The sequence below is a fragment of the Bufo bufo genome, chromosome 2, assembly GCF_905171765.1.
Source record: "Bufo bufo chromosome 2, aBufBuf1.1, whole genome shotgun sequence".
Classification (NCBI taxonomy): domain Eukaryota; kingdom Metazoa; phylum Chordata; class Amphibia; order Anura; family Bufonidae; genus Bufo; species Bufo bufo.
In genome coordinates, this window is record NC_053390.1 from 351,013,190 (window position 1) to 351,034,530 (window position 21,341).

At 41.5% G+C, this 21,341-nt stretch overlaps 1 protein-coding gene across 1 annotated transcript in view; it reads left to right on the forward strand.

Moving 5' to 3' along the window:
* PTAR1 (protein prenyltransferase alpha subunit repeat containing 1) overlaps positions 1 to 21,341 on the forward strand; it is a 109,458-nt gene that overhangs the window by 11,693 nt on the left and 76,424 nt on the right. The window contains exon 2 of the mRNA XM_040417090.1: positions 11,594 to 11,763. Within this exon, the coding sequence (XP_040273024.1) occupies positions 11,594 to 11,763 (170 nt within the window). The remainder of the gene's footprint in view (positions 1 to 11,593; positions 11,764 to 21,341) is intronic.

Below are 21,341 nucleotides of genomic sequence, written 5' to 3' on the forward strand. Positions count from 1 at the left end.
AATAAAAAAATTAAAAAAACACACATATTAGGTATCACCGCGTCCGTAATAACCGGCTCTTTAAATATATTACATGATCCACCCTGTCCGATAAACAACATAAAAAATAAAAATAAAAGTGTAAAAAAAAGCCATTTTGTCACCTTACATCGCAAAAAGTGCAACACCAACCGATCAAAAAGGTGTGTGCCCCCCAAAATGGTATCAATAAAACCGTCACCTCATCCCGCAAAAAATGAGCCCCTACCTAAGACAATCGCCAAAAAAAAAAAAAAAACTATAGCTCTCAGAACATGGAGACACTAAAATATTATATAACCCCTTAAGTTAAGTATACAAAAAAAAATTGTTTCAAAACTGCTATTATTGTGCTAAAGTGAAATACATAAAAAAAAAAAATACATATTAGGTATCGCCACATCCGTAACAACCAGCTCTATAAAAATATCACATGACCTAACCACTCAGGTGAACACCGTAAAAAAAAAAAAAGAAAACCTGTGTAAAAAAAAAAAGCTATTTTTGGCACATTACATCACAAAAATTGCAACAGCAAGTGATCCAAAAGGCATATGCCCCCTAAAATAGTACCAATCAGACCGTCACCTCATCCTGCAAAAATTAGACCCTACCTGAGAGAATTGGTCAAAAAATAAAAAAGCTATGGCTCTCAGACTGAGACACTAAAATATCATTACTTCGGTTTCAAAAATGCTGCTATTGTGTAAAACTTAAATAAATAAGAAAAGTAGACATATTAGGTATTGACACGTGTGTAACGATCTGCTCTATAAAGTCACATGACCTAATCCCTCAGGTAAACGCTGTAAAAATTAAAAATAAAAACGGTGCCAAAACATCAATTTTTTTTGTTACCTTGCCTCACAAAAAACGTAATATAGAGCAATAAAAAAATCATGTACCCCAAAATAGTACCAATAAAACTGGCACCTTTTCCCGTAGTTTCCAAAATGTGGTCACTTTTTTGAGTTTCTACTGTAGGGGTGCATCAAGGGGGCTTTAAATGGGACATGGCATCTAAAAACCAGTTCAGCCTACTTTGCCTTCCAAAAACCATATGGCGTTCCTTTCCTTCTGCGCCCTGCCGTGTGCCTGTACAGCAGTTTCCGATCACATGTGGGGTGTTTCTGTAAACAGCAGAATCAGGATAATAAATATTGAGTTTTATTTGGCTGTTAACCCTTGCTTTGCTACTGGAAAAAATGGATTCAAATGTAAAATCTGCCAAAAAAGTGAAATTCTGAAATTTCATCTCCATTTTCCATCATTTCTTGAGGAACACCTAAAGGGTTAACAAAGTTTGTAATATCAGTTTTGTATACCTTGAGGGGTCTAGTTTCTAAAATGGGGTCATTTTTGGGTGGTTTCTATTATGTAAGCCTCGCAAAGTGACTTCAGACCTGAACTGGTCCTTAAAAAGTGTGTTTTGGAAATTTTCCGAAAAAATTAAAGATTTGCTTCCATACTTCTAAGCCTTGTAACGTCCCCAAAAAATTAAATGTCATTTTGAAAATGATCCAAACATGAAGTAGACATATGGGGAATGTAAAGTAATTACTATTTTTGAAGGTATTACTATCTATTATAAAAGTAGAGAATTTGAAATTTGCTAATGTTTCTAAATTTTGGGTAAATTTGGTATTTTTTTTATGAATAAAAATTTTTTATTTATTTTTTTACTTATTTTTACCCTTGTCATGAAGTACAATATGTGCCGAGAAAACAATCTCAGAATGGCCTGTATAAGTAAAAGCGTTTTAAAGTTATCACCACATAAAGTGACACATGTCAGATTTGCAAAAAATGGCCTGGGCAGGAAGGTGAAAACAGGCCCGGGGTTGAAGGGGTTAAGCATGATTTATAAAGAAAAAAAATACCTTTTGCATAGTGCCTCCTTTGTTTACATGCTGTTGGGGCGAATAACAATCATTGAGCTCTCCCTCATGAATATTTGTGGGTGTGAGCAATCTACGCAGCCCTTCCCCATATATATATATATATATATATATATAAATATTCTTATATGCAAATAAAATTACCAATGTGCATCTGTCTGGGGGGCTTATGGGCCGGATCACTTGTGACGGGAATCGCATGCTCGATTCCTGATAGGAGCCGGCCGGCAACAAGCTGTTGGGAGAGGGGCGGGCACGTTTCGTGTACAGCGCCGGGCCCCTCCCGCAGGTAGGGATAAGCTTGTACACGAAACGTCACCACAGGAGCCTGGTAGATGATGTCTGGAGTCACGTGACCCGCAGCGCTTTGGGTGAAACAGGACCACAAGGAAATATAAAGTAATTTACAAAAGCATTGTTTAGGATGATATAAGGCACATTAGAATAAATATATATAACTTTGACAACCCCTTTAAGGCAGATAGTAATACCTCATAAAATAGATATTACTTTACATTCCCCATATGTCTACTTTATGTTGGTATCATTTTGTAAATGACATTTAATTTTTTTGGGACATTTAGAAGACTTTGAATTTTAGAAGCAATTTTAAAAAATTTTAAGAAAATTTCCAAAACCCACTTTTTTAACCACCTCAGCCCCCAGTGCTTAAACACCCTGAAAGACCAGGCCACTTTTTACACTTCTGACCTACACTACTTTCACCGTTTATTGCTCGGTCATGCAACTTACCACCCAAATGAATTTTACCTCCTTTTCTTCTCACTAATAGAGCTTTCATTTGGTGGTATTTCATTGCTGCTGATATTTTTACTTTTTTTTGTTATTAATCGAAATTTAACGATTTCTTTGCAAAAAAATGTCATTTTTCACTTTCAGTTGTAAAATTTTGCAAAAAAAACGACATCCATATATAAATTTTGCTCTAAATTTATTGTTCTACATGTCTTTGATAAAAAAAAAATGTTTGGGTAAAAAAAAAATGGTTTGGGTAAAAGTTATAGCGTTTACAAACTATGGTACAAAAATGTGAATTTCCGCTTTTTGCAGCAGCTCTGACTTTCTGAGCACCTGTCATGTTTCCTGAGGTTCTACAATGCCCAGACAGTACAAACACCCCACAAATGACCCCATTTCGGCAAGTAGACACCCTAAGGTATTCGCTGATGGGCATAGTGAGTTCATGGAAGTTTTTATTTTTTGTCACAAGTTAGTGGAATATGAGACTTTGTAAGAAAAAAAAAAAAAATCATCATTTTCCACTAACTTGTGACAAAAAATAAAAAATTCTAGGAACTTGCCATGCCCCTCACGGAATACCTTGGGGTGTCTTCTTTCCAAAATGGGGTCACTTGTGGGGTAGTTATACTGCCCTGGCATTCTAGGGGCCCAAATGTGTGGTAAGGAGTTTGAAATCAAATTCTGTAAAAAATGACCAGTGAAATCCGAAAGGTGCTCTTTGGAATATGGGCCCCTTTGCCCACCTAGGCTGCAAAAAAGTGTCACACATCTGGTATCTCCGTATTCAGGAGAAGTTGGGGAATGTGTTTTGGGGTGTCATTTTACATATACCCATGCTGGGTGAGAGAAATATCTTGGCAAAAGACAACTTTTACCATTTTTTTATACAAAGTTGTCATTTGACCAAGATATTTCTCTCACCCAGCATGGGTATATGTAAAATGACACCCCAAAACACATTCCCCAACTTCTCCTGAATACGGAGATACCAGATGTGTGACACTTTTTTGCAGCCTAGGTGGGCAAAGGGGCCCATATTCCAAAGAGCACCTTTCGGATTTCACTGGTCATTTTTTACAGAATTTGATTTCAAACTCCTTACCACACATTTGGGCCCCTAGAATGCCAGGGCAGTATAACTACCCCACAAGTGACCCCATTTTGGAAAGAAGACACCCCAAGGTATTCCGTGAGGGGCATGGCGAGTTCATAGAATTATTTTTTTTTGTCACAAGTTAGTGGAATATGAGACTTTGTAAGAAAAAAAAAAAATCATCATTTTCCACTAACTTGTGACAAAAAATAAAAAATTCTAGGAACTCGCCATGCCCCTCACGGAATACCTTGGGGTGTCTTCTTTCCAAAATGGGGTCACTTGTGGGGTAGTTATACTGCCCTGGCATTCTAGGGGCCCAAATGTGTGGTAAGTAGGTAAATGACCTGTGAAATCCGAAAGGTGCTCTTTGGAATGTGGGCCACTTTGCCCACCTAGGCTGCAAAAAAGTGTCACACATCTGGTATCTCCGTATTCAGGAGAAGTTGGGGAATGTGTTTTGGGGTGTCATTTTACATATACCCATGCTGGGTGAGAGAAATATCTTGGCAAAAGACAACTTTTCTCATTTTTTTTATACAAAGTTGGCATTTGACCAACATATTTATCTCACCCAGCATGGGTATATGTAAAATGACACCCCAAAACACATTCCCCAACTTCTCCTGAATACGGAGATACCACATGTGTGACACTTTTTTGCAGCCTAGGTGGGCAAAGGGGCCCAAATTCCTTTTAGGAGGGCATTTTTAGACATTTGGATACCAGACTTCTTCTCACGCTTTGGGGCCCCTAAAATGCCAGGGCAGTATAAATACCCCACATGTGACCCCATTTTGGAAAGAAGACACCCCAAGGTATTCAATGAGGGGCATGGCGAGTTCATAGAAACAAAAAATTTTTGGCACAAGTTAGCGGAAATAGATTTTTTGGATTTTTTTTCTCACAAAGTCTCCCTTTCCGCTAACTTGGGACAAAAATTTCAATCTTTCATGGACTCAATAAGCCCCTCAGCAAATACCTTGGGGTGTCTTCTTTCCAAAATGGGGTCATTTGTGGGGTGTTTGTACTGCCCTGGCATTTGAGGGTCTCCGCAATCATTACATGTATGCCCAGCATTAGGAGTTTCTGCTATTCTCCTTATATTGAGCATACGTGTAATGAGATATTTTTTTTCCGTTCAGCCTCTGGGCTGAAAGAAAAAAAATGAACGGCACAGATTTCTTCATTCGCATCGATCAATGTGGATGAAAAAATCTCTGCCAAAAAAAGAAAAAGGAGGGGAAAGGCGTCTGCCAGGACATAGGAGCTCCGCCCAACATCCATACCCACTTAGCTCGTATGCCCTGGCAAACCAGATTTCTCCATTCACATCAATCGATGTGGATGAATAAATCATTGCCGGGATTTTATTTTTTTTATATATACAAAGTGTTTGCCAAAGTATATGAACACCGCCACCTCCTCAGCTCATATGCCTCGGCAAACGTATCTTTTACTGCAGAGGAGAAATCTCGTCTTGCAGCGCCGCATACACAGACTTGCGTGTAATCTGACAGCAGCGCAATGCTTCTGTCAGAATGCACATCAGTGCTGCAGCTAGTCGATCGGTTGGTCCACCTGGAAGGTAAAAAAAACAAAACAAAAAAGAAAAAACCAGGCCGCAATGCAATAACTTTATTAACTTTAGAACAGAACATATTAACTTTTTTTAACTTTTTTACTTACCGGTAATTTTTTTTTTGTTTAGTTTTTTTTACCTTTATAGAACAAACCTCTCCTTCCCCATGGGACAATGTGCAAAGCGCAAATCGCCCAAAGATGTGGCGAAGTACGTTATGCACTTTATCCCAGGTGAAAGGAGAGGTTTGCAGCAACTGTGAGTAAAAGGGCCCTAATAGCCCTGTGTGCCTGTCCTGTGAGATGCAATCCCTATGCTAGGTGTACCTGTGTGTGGTACTTCCGGAAACACTCACCAAAGCATAGGGCAGGGTGGTCAGGACAGTCAGGACAGAAATAGCGGGTGTCACGCCTTATTCCACTCCTGCTACAGACACGACATCTTTTTCGGGGTGACGGTTGGGTTGAGGTACCAGGAACGACACTGGGACAATGTCGCTCGTGTAGACGGCTAACTACACTGGTGGATGGGGCCACGGAACCTCCTGGATACAGGAGGTTCTCGATGATCTCTTCCTGGAATTTGAGGAAGGATCCTGTTCTCCCAGCCTTACTGTAGAGAACAAAACTATTATACAGCGCCAATTGAATTAAATATACAGACACCTTCTTATACCAGCGTCTGGTTCTGCGGGAAACTAAATACGGAGACAACTTCTGGTCATTGAAGTCCACCCCTCCCATGAGCGCATTATAGTCGTGGACACAGAGGGGCTTTTCAATGACACGGGTTGCTCGCTCAATTTGGATTGTCGTGTTTGCGTGAATGGAGGAGAGCATGTAAACATCACGCTTGTCTCTCCATTTCACCGCGAGCAGTTCTTCGTTACACAAGGCAGCCCTCTCCCCCCTTGCAAGACGGGTGGTTACAAGCCGTTGGGGGAAGCCCACGCGACTAGTTCGCGCGGTGCCACAGGCGCAAATCCGTTCTAGAAACAAATGCCTAAAGAGGGCCACACTTGTGTAAAAATTGTCCACATAAAGATGGTACCCCTTGCCGAATAAGGGTGACACCAAGTCCCAGACTGTCTTCCCACTGCTCCCCAGGTAGTCAGGGCAACCGACCGGCTCCAGGGTCTGATCTTTTCCCTCATAGATCCGAAATTTGTGGGTATAGCCTGTGGCCCTTTCACAGAGCTTATACAATTTGACCCCATACCGGGCACGCTTGCTTGGGATGTATTGTTTGAAGCCAAGGCGCCCGGTAAAATGTATTAGGGACTCGTCTACGCAGATGTTTTGCTCAGGGGTATACAAATCTGCAAATTTCTGGTTGAAATGGTCTATGAGGGGCCGAATTTTGTGGAGCCGGTCAAAAGCTGGGTGGCCTCTGGGATGGGAGGTGGTGTTGTCGCTAAAATGCAGGAAACGGAGGATGGCCTCAAATCGTGCCCTGGACATACCAGCAGAGAACATGGGCATGTGATGAATCGGGTTCGTGGACCAATATGAACGCAATTCATGCTTTTTAGTTAGACCCATGTTGAGGAGAAGGCCCAAAAAAAATTTAAGTTCGGAAACTTGGACTGGTTTCCACCGGAAAGGCTGGGCATAATAGCTTCCCGGGTTGGCGGATATAAATTGTGTGGCATACCGGTTTGTCTCTGCCACAACTAAGTCCAAGAGCTCCGCAGTCAAGAACAGCTCAAAAAATCCCAGGGCCGAACCGATTTGAGCCGTCTCAACCCGAACTCCAGACTGGGCGGTGAAAGGGGGAACTAATGGTGCGGCTGAAGTTGGTGACTGCCAATCAGCGTTTGCCAGCACCTCAGGGATTCTAGGGGCTCTACGGGCCTGTCTGTGCGGTGGCTGCGACCGGGTAACTACTGCACGTGCCACCGTACCAGCTTCAACTGCCCTTCTGGTGCTCGCCACGTCACCATGTTGTACGGCAGTGCTGGTACTAGGTCCAGGGAGGGCTGCGCTGCTGGTGTATGCCTCACCACGTGATCCGGCAGCGACAGCCCCACTCTGCTGCTCTTGAAGCGGATCCTGCATAACCTGTGGTCTAGCGACACAGGGCCTGGTACGCCTGGTGCTATCAGGGACCTCCACCTCCTCGTCCAAACTTTGGGTCAGAGAGCCACTGCTTTCCACAGGTTCATATTCTGACCCGCTAGATTCGTCAGATGAGGGTTCCCACTCCTCATCCGACTGGGTCAGAATCCTGTAGGCCTCTTCAGAAGAATACCCCCTGTTTGACATTTTGGACTACTAAATTTAGGGGTATTCCCTGAGACTACCCAAGAAAAAAAGCAAACCTGTCTTACAAAGGGAAGGCTAGCGAAGTACCGGAGGCCGCTGCGGTTGATAAAAAAAATCAAAACTGATTTTTTTATCGCCGCAGTGCGTGTAAAATGAATGTGCAGTGATCAAAAAAATATATTTTTTTTGTCACTGCGGTGGGGCGGGCGTGGGTGAACGCACGTGTGGGCGACCGATCAGGCCTGATCGGGCAAACACTGCGTTTTGGGTGGAGGGCGAGCTAAGGTGACACTAATACTATTATAGATCTGACCGTGATCAGTTTTGATCACTTACAGATACTATAAAAGTACAAATGCTGATTAGCGATATGCTAAACAGCGAATAAGTGAGTGCGGTGGGCTGGGCGCTAACTCACGCTAAACTACCTAACCAAGGGGCCTAAACTATCCCTAAAACCTAACAGCCAATACTAGTGAAAAAAAAAAAGTGACAGTTTACACTGATCACTTTTTTTCCTTTCACTAGTGATTGACAGGGGTGATCAAAGGGTTAATTGGGGTGCAGGGGGGTGATCTGGGGCTAAGGTGTAGTGTTTGGTGTACTCACAGTTCAGTCTGTTCCTCTGCTGGATCCAACCGACGAAAAGGACCAGCAGAGGAGCAGACAAGCCATATAACAGATCATATTTACTAATATGATCTGTTATATGACTTGTGATTGGATTTTTTGAAAATCGCCAGCCTGCCAGCCAATGATCGTTGCTGGCAGGCTGGTGACGAACCTGTTCTTTAAATTTTGCCGGCCCGCGATGCGCATGCGCGTGCCGGCTTTGAGCGAAATCTCGCGTCTCGCGAGATGACGCGTATATGCGTGATTGTGCGCAGCGCTGCCACCTCCGGAACGCGAATCTGCGTTAGGCGGTCCGGAGGTGGTTAAGGACCAGTTCTGGTATGAAGTCACTTTGTGGGACTTACATAGTAGAAACCACCCATAAATGACCCCATTTTACAAACTATACCCCTCAAGTTATTCAAAACTGATTTAACAAACTTTGTTAACCCTTTAGGTGTGCCACAAGAGTTAAAGGGGTTTTGCCATCACAGACAATGGGGGGCATATCACTATGATATGCCCCATTGTCTGATAGGTGCTGGTCCCACCTCTGGGACCCGCACCTACACGGAGAACGGGCTTGGCCATTTCTGTTGGCCTCATAGAAATGAAAGCAGCGGGACCCAAACCTATCAGACAATGGGGGCATATCCTAGTGATATGCCCCCCTTGTCTGTGATGGGAATACCCCTTTAAAGGAAAATGAAGATGACATTACAAATTTGAACTTTTTTTTTTTTGCAGATTTCCCAATTGAATCATTTTTTTCCTGTAACACAGCAAGGGTTAACAGCAAATCAAACCTCAATATTTATTGCCCTGATTCTGCAGTTTACAGAAACCCCATATGTGGTCGTAAACTGCTGTATGGGCACACGGCAGGGCGCAGAAGGGAAGGAGCAACTTGTGGCTTTTGGAGGGCAGATTTTTTTGGACTGGTTTTTAGGCACAAAATCAGATTTCAAGTCCCCCTGAGGCACCCCTACAGTAGAAATTCCCAAAAAGTTAACCCATTTTTGAAACTACGGGATAAGGTTACAGTTTTATTGGTACTATTTTGGGGCACATGTGATTTTTGATTGCTGGATATTACGCTTTTTGTGAGGCAAGGTAACCAAAAAATGGCTGTTCTGGCACAGTTTTAATTTTTAGTTTTTTACAGTGTACACCTCACAGGATTGATCATGTGTTATTTTTATAGAACAGGTTGTTACGGATGTGATGAAACCAAATATGTCTATTTTTATTTTTTTTGTTTCTGTTTTACATAATGAAGCATTTTGGGAAAAAAAAAATCATGTTTTTGTCTCTCGAGTTTCTGAAAGCCATAGACATAGCAACAGGAAGAGTTGACGTTTTTATTGGTACTATTTTTGGGTGCATATGCTTTTTTGATAGTTCAATATTACACTTTTTTTGTGGCAAGGTGACCAAACAATGGGTAGATCATGTGATACAGAGCCAGTCGTTACAGACGATACCTAATATGTCTATTTTTATTTTATTTTTTTTCATTTATTTCAGTTTCACACAATAAAAACATATATTTGTGCTCTTTTGTGACCTCGTGGACTATTACACTCCTTACTTTTGGTGTGCTCTTCGGTGGTTGACCACTCCTGGGGAGGGTCATAATAGTCATGAATTTCCTCCATCTGTACACAATCTGTCTGACTATGAATTGGTGGAATCCAATCTCTTTATGATGGTTTTATAATCTTTTCCAGCCTGATGAGCATCAACAGCTCACTGTTCTTTACATAAAACTGGTTGCCCACTCACCCCTGGTTGTCATCCCATTGACTGAAAACACCTGACTCTAATTTCACCTTCAAATTACAGTGGTCCCTCAAGTTACAATATCAATTGCTTCCAGGACGACCATTGTAAGTTAATCGTTCTAAAGCCTCAAAATATCATCCCAGATGAGGGAAAATGAAGGTTTAAAGGGAGCATGTCACCAAAAATGTTATCTGCCAGTTAAAACCAGATAGTAACACACATCTTTTTTTTTTTTTCTAATCTGATTGTAGATTTCTTATTTTATTTTCTGAACATTAGCGAACTAAGCATCAAGAAAATTGCTTTATGGCAGCCCCATGGGCCATAGACACAATGGTCAGGAGGGGACCGCATTGACTTCTATGGGAGAGTTTTCTAGGCATCCTCTGTGATCTGTACTGAGGTCAGGTGAGAGCTGATACGTTGTGATATCACCTATTGTGAATGGGGGATCCTGTCTTATCTATACATAGAGGTGGTATCATTACAGGCAGGATTAGAATTAGTTAACTGCAGTAAAGTGATCTGTACAAACCAAGAAGAGGAGCCGATTATTAGACATAGTGGGCAGTGCGAAAACTGCAGGGTTTTTGGTTTTAGTTTTAGGTTGGGTTCAGACCTGAGCGTATTCGATATGCGCTTTTTACAGGCGTTTTTATCGGGCGTTTTTAATGGGCGGAAACAAGCAAACGCCCATTTAGGCGCGTTCCCGCTGAAGTCTATGGGTGGGAACGCGCGACAATACGCCCCAAAGAAGCTCCTGTACTTCTTGAGGCGTAGGGCCTTTTACAGCTCAGGTGAGAACCATGCCCATAGGGAAACATTGGTTTTTTCCTGTTGAGCGTTTTACAGCGCGTAGGAATGCGCTGTAAAACGCTCAGGTCTGAACCCAGCCTAAATATAAAAAGTGACATGGAAAATTAAAAATAACATCATCAGAAATGATTGTATGTTGAGTCTGGTTTCAACTTCTGATGGGTCAGAAAAGACCGTTGTATGTTGGAAATATTGTATCCTGAGGGATCACTGTATCTGCTAATCCTAAAACCTTATTCAAATGACGGTGAATCATGTGTTCTCCAGCACACATCCGTGAATTTTAATGGTCCGTGGGTCGTTCACAGAAGCATTCCCTATTTTTGGCCATGTTTACGGATCCTTCGCGGCCATTATAGTCTGTAGGTCCTTGAAATAACACGGATAGCATCTGTATTTTGACTGTTCCGCCCCCCCAACATATTTTTCCCCCTAGACTCGGCAGACGAAACGCGTAGGTGCTGTTTTTTATTTATTCCCTATTGTTGTATTTCTTGTATCTTTCTCTGTTTACCGATGTCCAGGGCCTGGTTAATAGGGACGGTTTTGGATGTGGCCACACGTATTGTAGTTCATTTAGGGTGCATTAGCCTTGGCGGGGAGTTTCCGTGGCGCCGCTACAGGCTGTTCAATACTCTTCTTGTAGAACAACCACTCCTATCTGGCTGGAAAAGCACGTATAATGCGGGGGAACGTCTGTTCTGGCTGGTGTGAAGACGGGCTTGTTTAGAATTGATGGGAATATTTATTGTCTATTCCACAGAGATGAAATCGGCTTAATTCCATGTCCTGAAGCAAAATTTAATCGCAGTCCCATCGTTCTGGTGGAAAATAAATTGGGAGTGGAGAGCTGGTGCATCAAGTTTCTGCTTCCTTATGTACATAACAAGCTCTTGCTGTACCGGCAGAAGAAGCTTTGGCTTAATAGAGATGGTAAGTTTTTATCTTTTACGCTCCTTGTACTCTTCTTGTTTTTATTTTTCCAGAGTATGTATAATACTTTTTCTTACAAAGGAAGTTTCTCAGTATACATCTATGTTAAGGCTACTTTCACACTTGCGGCAGAGGATTCCGGCAGGCAGTTCCGTCGCCGGAACTGCCTACCGGATCCGTCCAAACGTATGCAAACTGATGGCATCTGTCAGACAGATCAGGATCCTGATCTCTCTGACAAATGCATTGAAATGCCGGATCCGTCTCTTCGTTGTCATCCTGGAAAAACGGATCCGGCATTTTATTTTTTTCACATTTTATGCGGTCTGAGCATGCGCAGACTGCAAAAACTGATCTGTTTTGCCGAAACACTCGGGGCCGGATCCGGCATTAATGCATTTCAATGGGAAAAAATTCCAGCAAGTGTTCCGGAATTTTGGACGGAGATAAAACTGCAGCATGCTGCGGTATTATCTCCATCCTGAAAAGGCAAAAAGACTGAACTGAAGACATCCTGATGCATCCTGAACGTATTTCTCTCCATTCAGAATGCATTAGGATAAGGCCTAGTTCACACGATCGTTTTTTTTGCGAGTGTACGGGCCGTTTTTTTGTGTTCCGTATACGGAACCATTCATTTCAATGGTTCCGCATTAAAAGCGGAATGTGTTCTGTAAGCATTCCGTTTCCGTATTTCCGTTTTTCCGTTCCGTTGAAAGATAGAACATGTCCTATTATTGCCTGCAAATCACAATCCGTGGCTCCATTCAAGTCAATGGGTCCGCAAAAAAAAACGGAACACATACGGAAATGCATCTGTATGTCTTCCGTATCCGTTCCGTTTTTGCGGAACCATCTATTGAAAATGTTATGCCCAGCCCAATTTTTTCTATGTAATTACTGTATACTGTATATGACAAACTGAAAAATGGAACGGAAAAACAGAACGGAAACACATCGGAACTCAAAAATGGAACAACGGATCCGTGAAAAACTGACCGAAAAAAAACTACAAAAGCCATACGTTCGTGTGAACTAGGCCTAAAACTGATCAGCTTTTTTCCGGTATTGGGCCCCTAGGACGGAACTCAATGCCGGAAAAGAATAATGCTAGTGTGAAAGTACCCTTTTTCCAATTCGGCTCTTCCTTTTTGGACAGCTGCCCTTGATCCATGTATTTGCATACTAAATAAATATTGTACAGTCGTGGCCAAAAGTTTTGAGAATGACACAAATATTAGTTTTCACAAAGTTTGCTGCTAAACTGCTTTTAGATCTTTGTTTCAGTTGTTTCTGTGATGTAGTGAAATATAATTACACGCACTTCATACGTTTCAAAGGCTTTTATCGACAATTACATGACATTTATGCAAAGAGTCAGTATTTGCAGTGTTGGCCCTTCTTTTTCAGGACGTCTGCAATTCGACTGGGCATGCTCTCAATCAACTTCTGGGCCAATTCCTGACTGATAGCAACCCATTCTTTCATAATCACTTCTTAGAGTTTGTCAGAATTAGTGGGTTTTTGTTTGTCCACCCGCCTCTTGAGGATTGACCACAAGTTCTCAATGGGATTAAGATCTGGGGAGTTTCCAGGCCATGGACCCAAAATGTCAACGTTTTGGTCCCCGAGCCACTTAGTTATCACTTTTGCCTTATGGCACGGTGCTCCATCGTGCTGGAAAATGCATTGTTCTTCACCAAACTGTTGTTGGATTGTTGGAAGAAGTTGCTGTTGGAGGGTGTTTTGGTACCATTCTTTATTCATGGCTGTGTTTTGGGGCAAAATTGTGAGTGAGCCCACTCCCTTGGATGAGAAGCAACCCCACACATGAATGGTCTCAGGATGCTTTACTGTTGGCATGACACAGGACTGATGGTAGCGCTCACCTTTTCTTCTCCGGACAAGCCTTTTTCCAGATGCCCCAAACAATCAGAAAGAGGCTTCATCAGAGAATATGACTTTGCCCCAGTCCTCAGCAGTCCATTCACCATACTTTCTGCAGAAGATCAATCTGTCCCTGATGTTTTTTTTGGGAGAGAAGTGGCTTCTTTGCTGCCTTTTTGACACCAGGCCATCTTCCAAAAGTCTTCGCCTCACTGTGCGTGCAGATGCGCTCACACCTGCCTGCTGCCATTCCTGAGCAAGCTCTGCACTGGTGGCACTCCGATCCCGCAGCTGAATCCTCTTTAGGAGACGATCCTGGCGCTTGCTGGACTTTCTTGGATGCCCTGAAGCCTTCTTAACAAGAATTGAACCTTTCCTTGAAGTTCTTGATGATCCTATAAATTGTTGATTGAGGTGCAATCTTAGTAGCCACAATATCCTTGCCTGTGAAGCCATTTTTATGCAACGCAATGATGGCTGCACGTGTTTCTTTGCAGGTCACCATGGTTAACAATGGAAGAACAATGATTTCAAGCATCACCCTCCTTTTAACATGTCAAGTCTGCCATTTTAACCCAATCAGCCTGACATAATGATCTCTAGCCTTGTGCTCGTCAACATTCTCACCTGAGTTAACAAGACGATTACTGAAATGATCTCAGCAGGTCCTTTAATGACAGCAATGAAATGCAGTGGAAAGTTTTTTTTGGGATTAAGTTAATTTTCATGGCAAAGAAGGACTATGCAATTCATCTGATCACTCTTCATAACATTCTGGAGTATATGCAAATTGCTATTATAAAAACATAAGCAGCAACTTTTCCAATTTCCAATATTTATGTAATTCTCAAAACTTTTGGCCACGACTGTATATTTGTCTTAAAGGAGACCATATAGGTGAAAATAAAATGTAAAAAGGCTATTTGTGAAGAATAAAGTGAAAAATCAGAAACCCCAGTTTCTTGCTATGAAGCTGCCCACACACTTTTGGCTACTTTCACACTAGCGTTTTTTGCGGATCCATCATGGATCTGCAAAACCGCTTCTGTTACAATAATACAACTACGTGCATCCGTCATGAACGAATCCGATTGTATTATGTCTTCTATAGCCATGACATATCTGTCTGTGAAAGTCAATGGGAGACGGATCTGTTTTCTATTGTGCCAGAGAAAATGAATCCGTTCCCATTGACTTACATTGTCTGTCAGGACGGATCCGTCTTGCTCCGCACCACATGGCAAGCAGCGTTTTGGTGTCCACCTCCAGAGCGGAATGGAGACGGAACAGAGGCAAACTGATGCATTCTGAGCAGATCCTTTTCCATTCAGAATGCATTGGGGCATTCTGATCCGTTTTGGACCACAACTGATCCGTTTTGGACCTCTTCTGAGAGCCCTGAACGGATCTCCTAAACGGAAAGCCAAAACGCCAGTGTGAAGGTAGACTTATGGTAGATGTAATTCAACTGAACCTGCTGACTATCTTATGCAGGGATGGCCAACCTGAGGCTCTCCAGCTGTTGCAAAACTACAACTCCCAGCATGCCCAGACTGTCTACAACTATCAGCCTACAGCATTGCATGGTGGGAATTGTAGTTTTGCAACAGCTGGAGAGCCGCAGGTTGGCCAGCCCTGATCTTATGTGTATGGGAAAGGGGGTGCTGTCTCCCCTGATGGCAGACAGATGAGGGTGGAGGAGGTTTAGGCAGGTACTTTATTGCCTTTTTGTCACTGAAAACACAGTCACATGTTCAGGCACAGGCAATTACCACATATACATTTAGAATTGTATGGGGTGATTGGGAGTAATACCCTAATGAGCGTTCAGTTGACAGCTATCTAAAGCGGCCCCGACATTATCAGCTATGCAGTGGTAATTGCTGTGTCACCAACAATCATGCAGCAGAATCAAACGGATTGATGGTTACCTCCAAATCCATGGGAGAATTATTAGAACTAGTGTTCCATGTGCCAGTCATTAAAAGAAAAATGGATGGAGTGTGTTTTGGACCGTCCTAAAGTCAGAAAATCGTTTTCTGAAGTTGCAGTTTAAAAAACAAAACTTGTTGACAACCCCTTTAACCCCTTCCCGACAGGGCTCCATAGGAACATAGTATAATCCCCATTGACTCTAATGCTATTGCATTGGAGTCTATGAAAAAAAACAATCTGCGGATTGCTTGTTATAGTTTCCTATAAAAAAAAAGTGTCAAAAAATAAAATGTTTTCAAAAATAATAATAAAAAAAAAAAATTATATATATATATATATAATTCAAATCAACCCCTTCCCCAAAATGAAAATAAAGTGTAATTTTTTTATTTATTTTTTAAATACACATCATGGGCATCGCCGTGTGTGAAAACGCTCTTACTATTATAAAAATATTTATCCCATACGGAAAACAGCGAAAAGTAAAAAAAAAAAGCCAAAATGACCGATTCACCGTTTTTTGGTCTCTTCTCTTCCCACAAAAAAATGTAATAAAAAGTGATCAAAAAGTCATACACACCCCAAAATGGCATCAATGAAAAGTACAGATCGCCCCGCAAAAATTGAGCGCTCACACAACTCCATACAAATAACTACCAAAAAGTAAAAAGGGTCAGAATATGACAACGAAAAGAAAAAAATATTTATTTATTTTTCTTTTTAGTATAAAAACGCAAGTAAAAGTATACATATGTGGTATCGCCATAATCGTACAGACCTGGAGAATGAAATTAACTGGTCCGTTTTACCATATAGGGAAGTCCATAAAAATAAAACCGTTGCGGAATGGAATTTTTTTTTTCCAATTTCACCCCATATGGATTTTTTTTTTTATCCAACTCCCCACTATATCATATACAAAATTAAATGGTGGCTCCCGCATGTCCATCTTCTGGTTTGTTGCTTGTTTTCTTCCTCCCGGAATAGCCATGGTCACCTGTTCCACTGCAGCCAATGACTTGCTTTTTCCCCACACAGTATGGATGAGATTTCTCTTTGATGCTACTGTAAAAGCTGTATTTTTCCAACCACAGTTTCCTGGCAGAAAATCTGCATCTCATTTGCTCTGTGTGATCATAGTGCAGTTAAATGCCTGTCTTGATCACCATATTACGGAAATATTTCCAGTTCTGATGACCTGTAGAGATCTTTCAGTTTGTATGTGTATAGCCCTGCACTTTTATAAGTGACCAGGTAAAGTAGATGCAGACAAATCATTGTAAATTAATATACATGTATGTATATAATGTATGTATACTTGTTATAATCCCAGCCAGCAAACAGATCTCCAATGTTGTAGATAACATTGCCTTTCCAGTTACAATTATAGAGCGGTAGTAAAATGAATGTACAGTCTAAGCCTTAGTAAAGGGACAAAAGGCTCACTTGTTCCTGTCCTGGGTGCACTTCAGCAGAGCTCCAGCCAGACTTGGCTAGATCTATGAATTTCATTAATTCAAAGGCCCCTTTGTGTAGAGAAAGACCATTACAGGGGTAATGTCCCTGCCCTCCACAATCTAGGAAAACTGTGTATGTGAGATATATATATATATATATATATATATATATATATATATATATATATATATATATATATATATATATATATAGTGACACAGTGAGGGGTTGTGTCTGGCAAGGCAGGTATTTTCCTCCCAGCGTGTGCGGCTCGGCTGGTTTCTAGCCAGGTGAGGTCAAATACCAGACCGGAGTTTAAGTGCCGGTCCGGGTTTTGGCAGCACCTGGCTGTCCTTAACCACCTCAGCCCCCAGTGCTTAAACACCCTGAAAGACCAGGCCACTTTTTACACTTCTGACCTACACTACTTTCACCATTTATTGCTCGGTCATGCAACTTACCACCCAAATGAATTTTACCTCCTTTTATTCTCACTAATAGAGCTTTCATTTGGTGGTATTTCATTGCTGCTGACATTTTTACTTTTTTTGTTATTAATCGAAATTTAACGATTTTTTTGCAAAAAAATGACATTTTTCACTTTCAGTTGTAAAATTTTGCAAAAAAAAACAAGATCCATATATAAATTTTGCTCTAAATTTATTGTTCTACATGTCTTTGATAAAAAAAAAATGTTTGGGTAAAAAAAAAATGGTTTGGGTAAAAGTTATAGCGTTTACAAACTATGGTACAAAAATGTGAATTTCCGCTTTTTGAAGCAGCTGTGACTTTCTGAGCACCTGTCATGTTTCCTGAGGTTCTACAATGCCCAGACAGTACAAATACCCCACAAATGACCCCATTTCGGAAAGTACACACCCTAAGGTATTCGCTGGTGGGCATAGTGAGTTCATAGAACTTTTTATTTTTTGTCACAAGTTAGCGGAAAATGATGATTTTTTTATTTTATTTTTTTTTTCTTACAAAGTCTCATATTCCACTAACTTGTGACAAAAAATAAAAAGTTCTATGAACTCACTATGCCCATCAGCGAATACCTTGGGGTCTCTTCTTTCCAAAATGGGGTCACTTGTGGGGTAGTTATACTGCCCTGGCATTCTAGGGGCCCAAATGTGTGGTAAGGAGTTTGAAATCAAATTCTGTAAAAAATGACGAGTGAAATCCGAAAGGTGCTCTTTGGAATATGGGCCCCTTTGCCCACCTAGGCTGCAAAAAAGTGTCACACATCTGGTATCTCCGTATTCAGTAGAAGTTGGGGAATGTGTTTTGGGGTGTCTTTTTACATATACCCATGCTGGGTGAGAGAAATATCTTGGTCAAATGCCAACTTTGTATAAAAAAATGGGAAAAGTTGTCTTTTGCCAAGATATTTCTCTCACCCAGCATGGGTATATGTAAAATGACACCCCAAAACACATTCCCCAACTTCTACTGAATACGGAGATACCAGATGTGTGACACTTTTTTGCAGCCTAGGTGGGCAAAGGGGCCCATATTCCAAAGAGCACCTTTCGGATTTCACTCGTCATTTTTTACAGAATTTGATTTCAAACTCCTTACCACACATTTGGGCCCCTAGAATGCCAGGGCAGTATAACTACCCCACAAGTGACCCCATTTTGGAAAGAAGAGACCCCAAGGTATTCACTGATGGGCATGGCGAGTTCATGGAAGTTTTTATTTTTTGTCACAAGTTAGTGGAATATGAGACTTTGTATGAAAAAAAAAAAAATCATCATTTTACACTAACTTGTGACAAAAAATAAAAAATTCTAGGAACTCGCCATGCCCCTCACGGAATACCTTGGGGTGTCTTCTTTCCAAAATGGGGTCACTTGTGGGGTAGTTATACTGCCCTGGCATTCTAGGGGCCCAAATGTGTGGTAAGGAGTTTGAAATCAAATTCTGTAAAAAATGACGAGTGAAATCCGAAAGGTGCTCTTTGGAATATGGGCCCCTTTGCCCACCTAGGCTGCAAAAAAGTGTCACACATGTGGTATCTCCGTATTCAGTAGAAGTTGGGGAATGTGTTTTGGGGTGTCTTTTTACATATACCCATGCTGGGTGAGATAAATATCTTGGTCAAATGCCAACTTTGTATAAAAAAATGGGAAAAGTTGTCTTTTGCCAAGATATTTCTCTCACCCAGCATGGGTATATGTAAAATGACACCCCAAAACACATTCCCCAACTTCTACTGAGTACGGAGATACCAGATGTGTGACACTTTTTTGCAGCCTAGGTGGGCAAAGGGGCCCATATTCCAAAGAGCACCTTTCGGATTTCACTCGTCATTTTTTACAGAATTTGATTTCAAACTCCTTACCACACATTTGGGCCCCTAGAATGCCAGGGCAGTATAACTACCCCACAAGTGACCCCATTTTGGAAAGAAGACACCCCAAGGTATTCCGTGAGGGGTATGGCGAGTTCCTAGAATTTTTTATTTTTTGTCACAAGTTAGTGGAAAATGATGATTTTTTTTTTTTTTTTTTTTTTTTTCATACAAAGTCTCATATTCCACTAACTTGTGACAAAAAATAAAAACTTCCATGAACTCGCCATGCCCATCAGCGAATACCTTGGGGTCTCTTCTTTCCAAAATGGGGTCACTTGTGGGGTAGTTATACTGCCCTGGCATTCTAGGGGCCCAAATGTGTGGTAAGGAGTTTGAAATCAAATTCTGTAAAAAATGACGAGTGAAATCCGAAAGGTGCTCTTTGGAATATGGGCCCCTTTGCCCACCTAGGCTGCAAAAAAGTGTCACACATCTGGTATCTCCGTATTCAGTAGAAGTTGGGGAATGTGTTTTGGGGTGTCATTTTACATATACCCATGCTGGGTGAGAGAAATATCTTGGCAAAAGACAACTTTTCCCATTTTTTTATACAAAGTTGGCATTTGACCAAGATATTTCTCTCACCCAGCATGGGTATATGTAAAAAGACACCCCAAAACACATTCCCCAACTTCTACTGAATACGGAGATACCAGATGTGTGACACTTTTTTGCAGCCTAGGTGGGCAAAGGGGCCCATATTCCAAAGAGCACCTTTCGGATTTCACTCGTCATTTTTTACAGAATTTGATTTCAAACTCCTTACCACACATTTGGGCCCCTAGAATGCCAGGGCAGTATAACTACCCCACAAGTGACCCCATTTTGGAAAGAAGAGACCCCAAGGTATTCGCTGATGGGCATAGTGAGTTCATGGAAGTTTTTATTTTTTGTCACAAGTTAGTGGAATATGAGACTTTGTATGTAAAAAAAAAAAAAAAAAAAAAAAAATCATCATTTTCCACTAACTTGTGACAAAAAATAAAAAATTCTAGGAACTCGCCATGCCCCTCACGGAATACCTTGGGGTGTCTTCTTTCCAAAATAGGGTCACTTGTGGGGTAGTTATACTGCCCTGGCATTTTCCAGGGGCCCTAATGTGTGGTAAGTAGGTAAATGACCTGTGAAATCCGAAAGGTGCTCTTTGGAATGTGGGCCCCTTTGCCCACCTAGGCTGCAAAAAAGTGTTACACATCTGGTATCGCCGTACTCGGGAGAAGTTGGGGAATGTGTTTTGTGGTGTCATTTTACATATACCCATGCTGGGTGAGAGAAATATCTTGGCAAAAGACAACTTTTCCCATTTTTTTATACAAAGTTGGCATTTGACCAAGATATTTATCTCACCCAGCATGGGTATATGTAAAATGACACCCCAAAACACATTCACCAACTTCTACTGAATACGGAGATACCAGATGTGTGACACTTTTTTGCAGCCTAGGTGGGCAAAGGGGCCCAAATTCCTTTTAGGAGGGCATTTTTAGACATTTGGATACCAGACTTCTTCTCACGCTTTGGGGCCCCTAAAATGCCAGGGCAGTATAAATACCCCACATGTGACCCCATTTTGGAAAGAAGACACCCCAAGGTATTCAATGAGGGGCATGGCAAGTTCATTGAAAAAAAAAATTTTTGGCACAAGTTAGCGGAAATTGATTTTTTTGATTTTGTTCTCACAAAGTCTCCCTTTCCGCTAACTTGGGACAAAAATTTCAATCTTTCATGGACTCAATATGCCCCTCAGCGAATACCTTGGGGTGTCTTCTTTCCAAAATGGTGTTATTTGTGGGGTGTTTGTACTGCCCTGGCATTTGAGGGTCTCCGCAATCATTACATGTATGCCCAGCATTAGGAGTTTCTGCTATTCTCCTTATATTGAGCATACAGGTAATGAGATTTTTTTTTTCCGTTCAGCCGCTGGGCTGAAAGAAAAAAA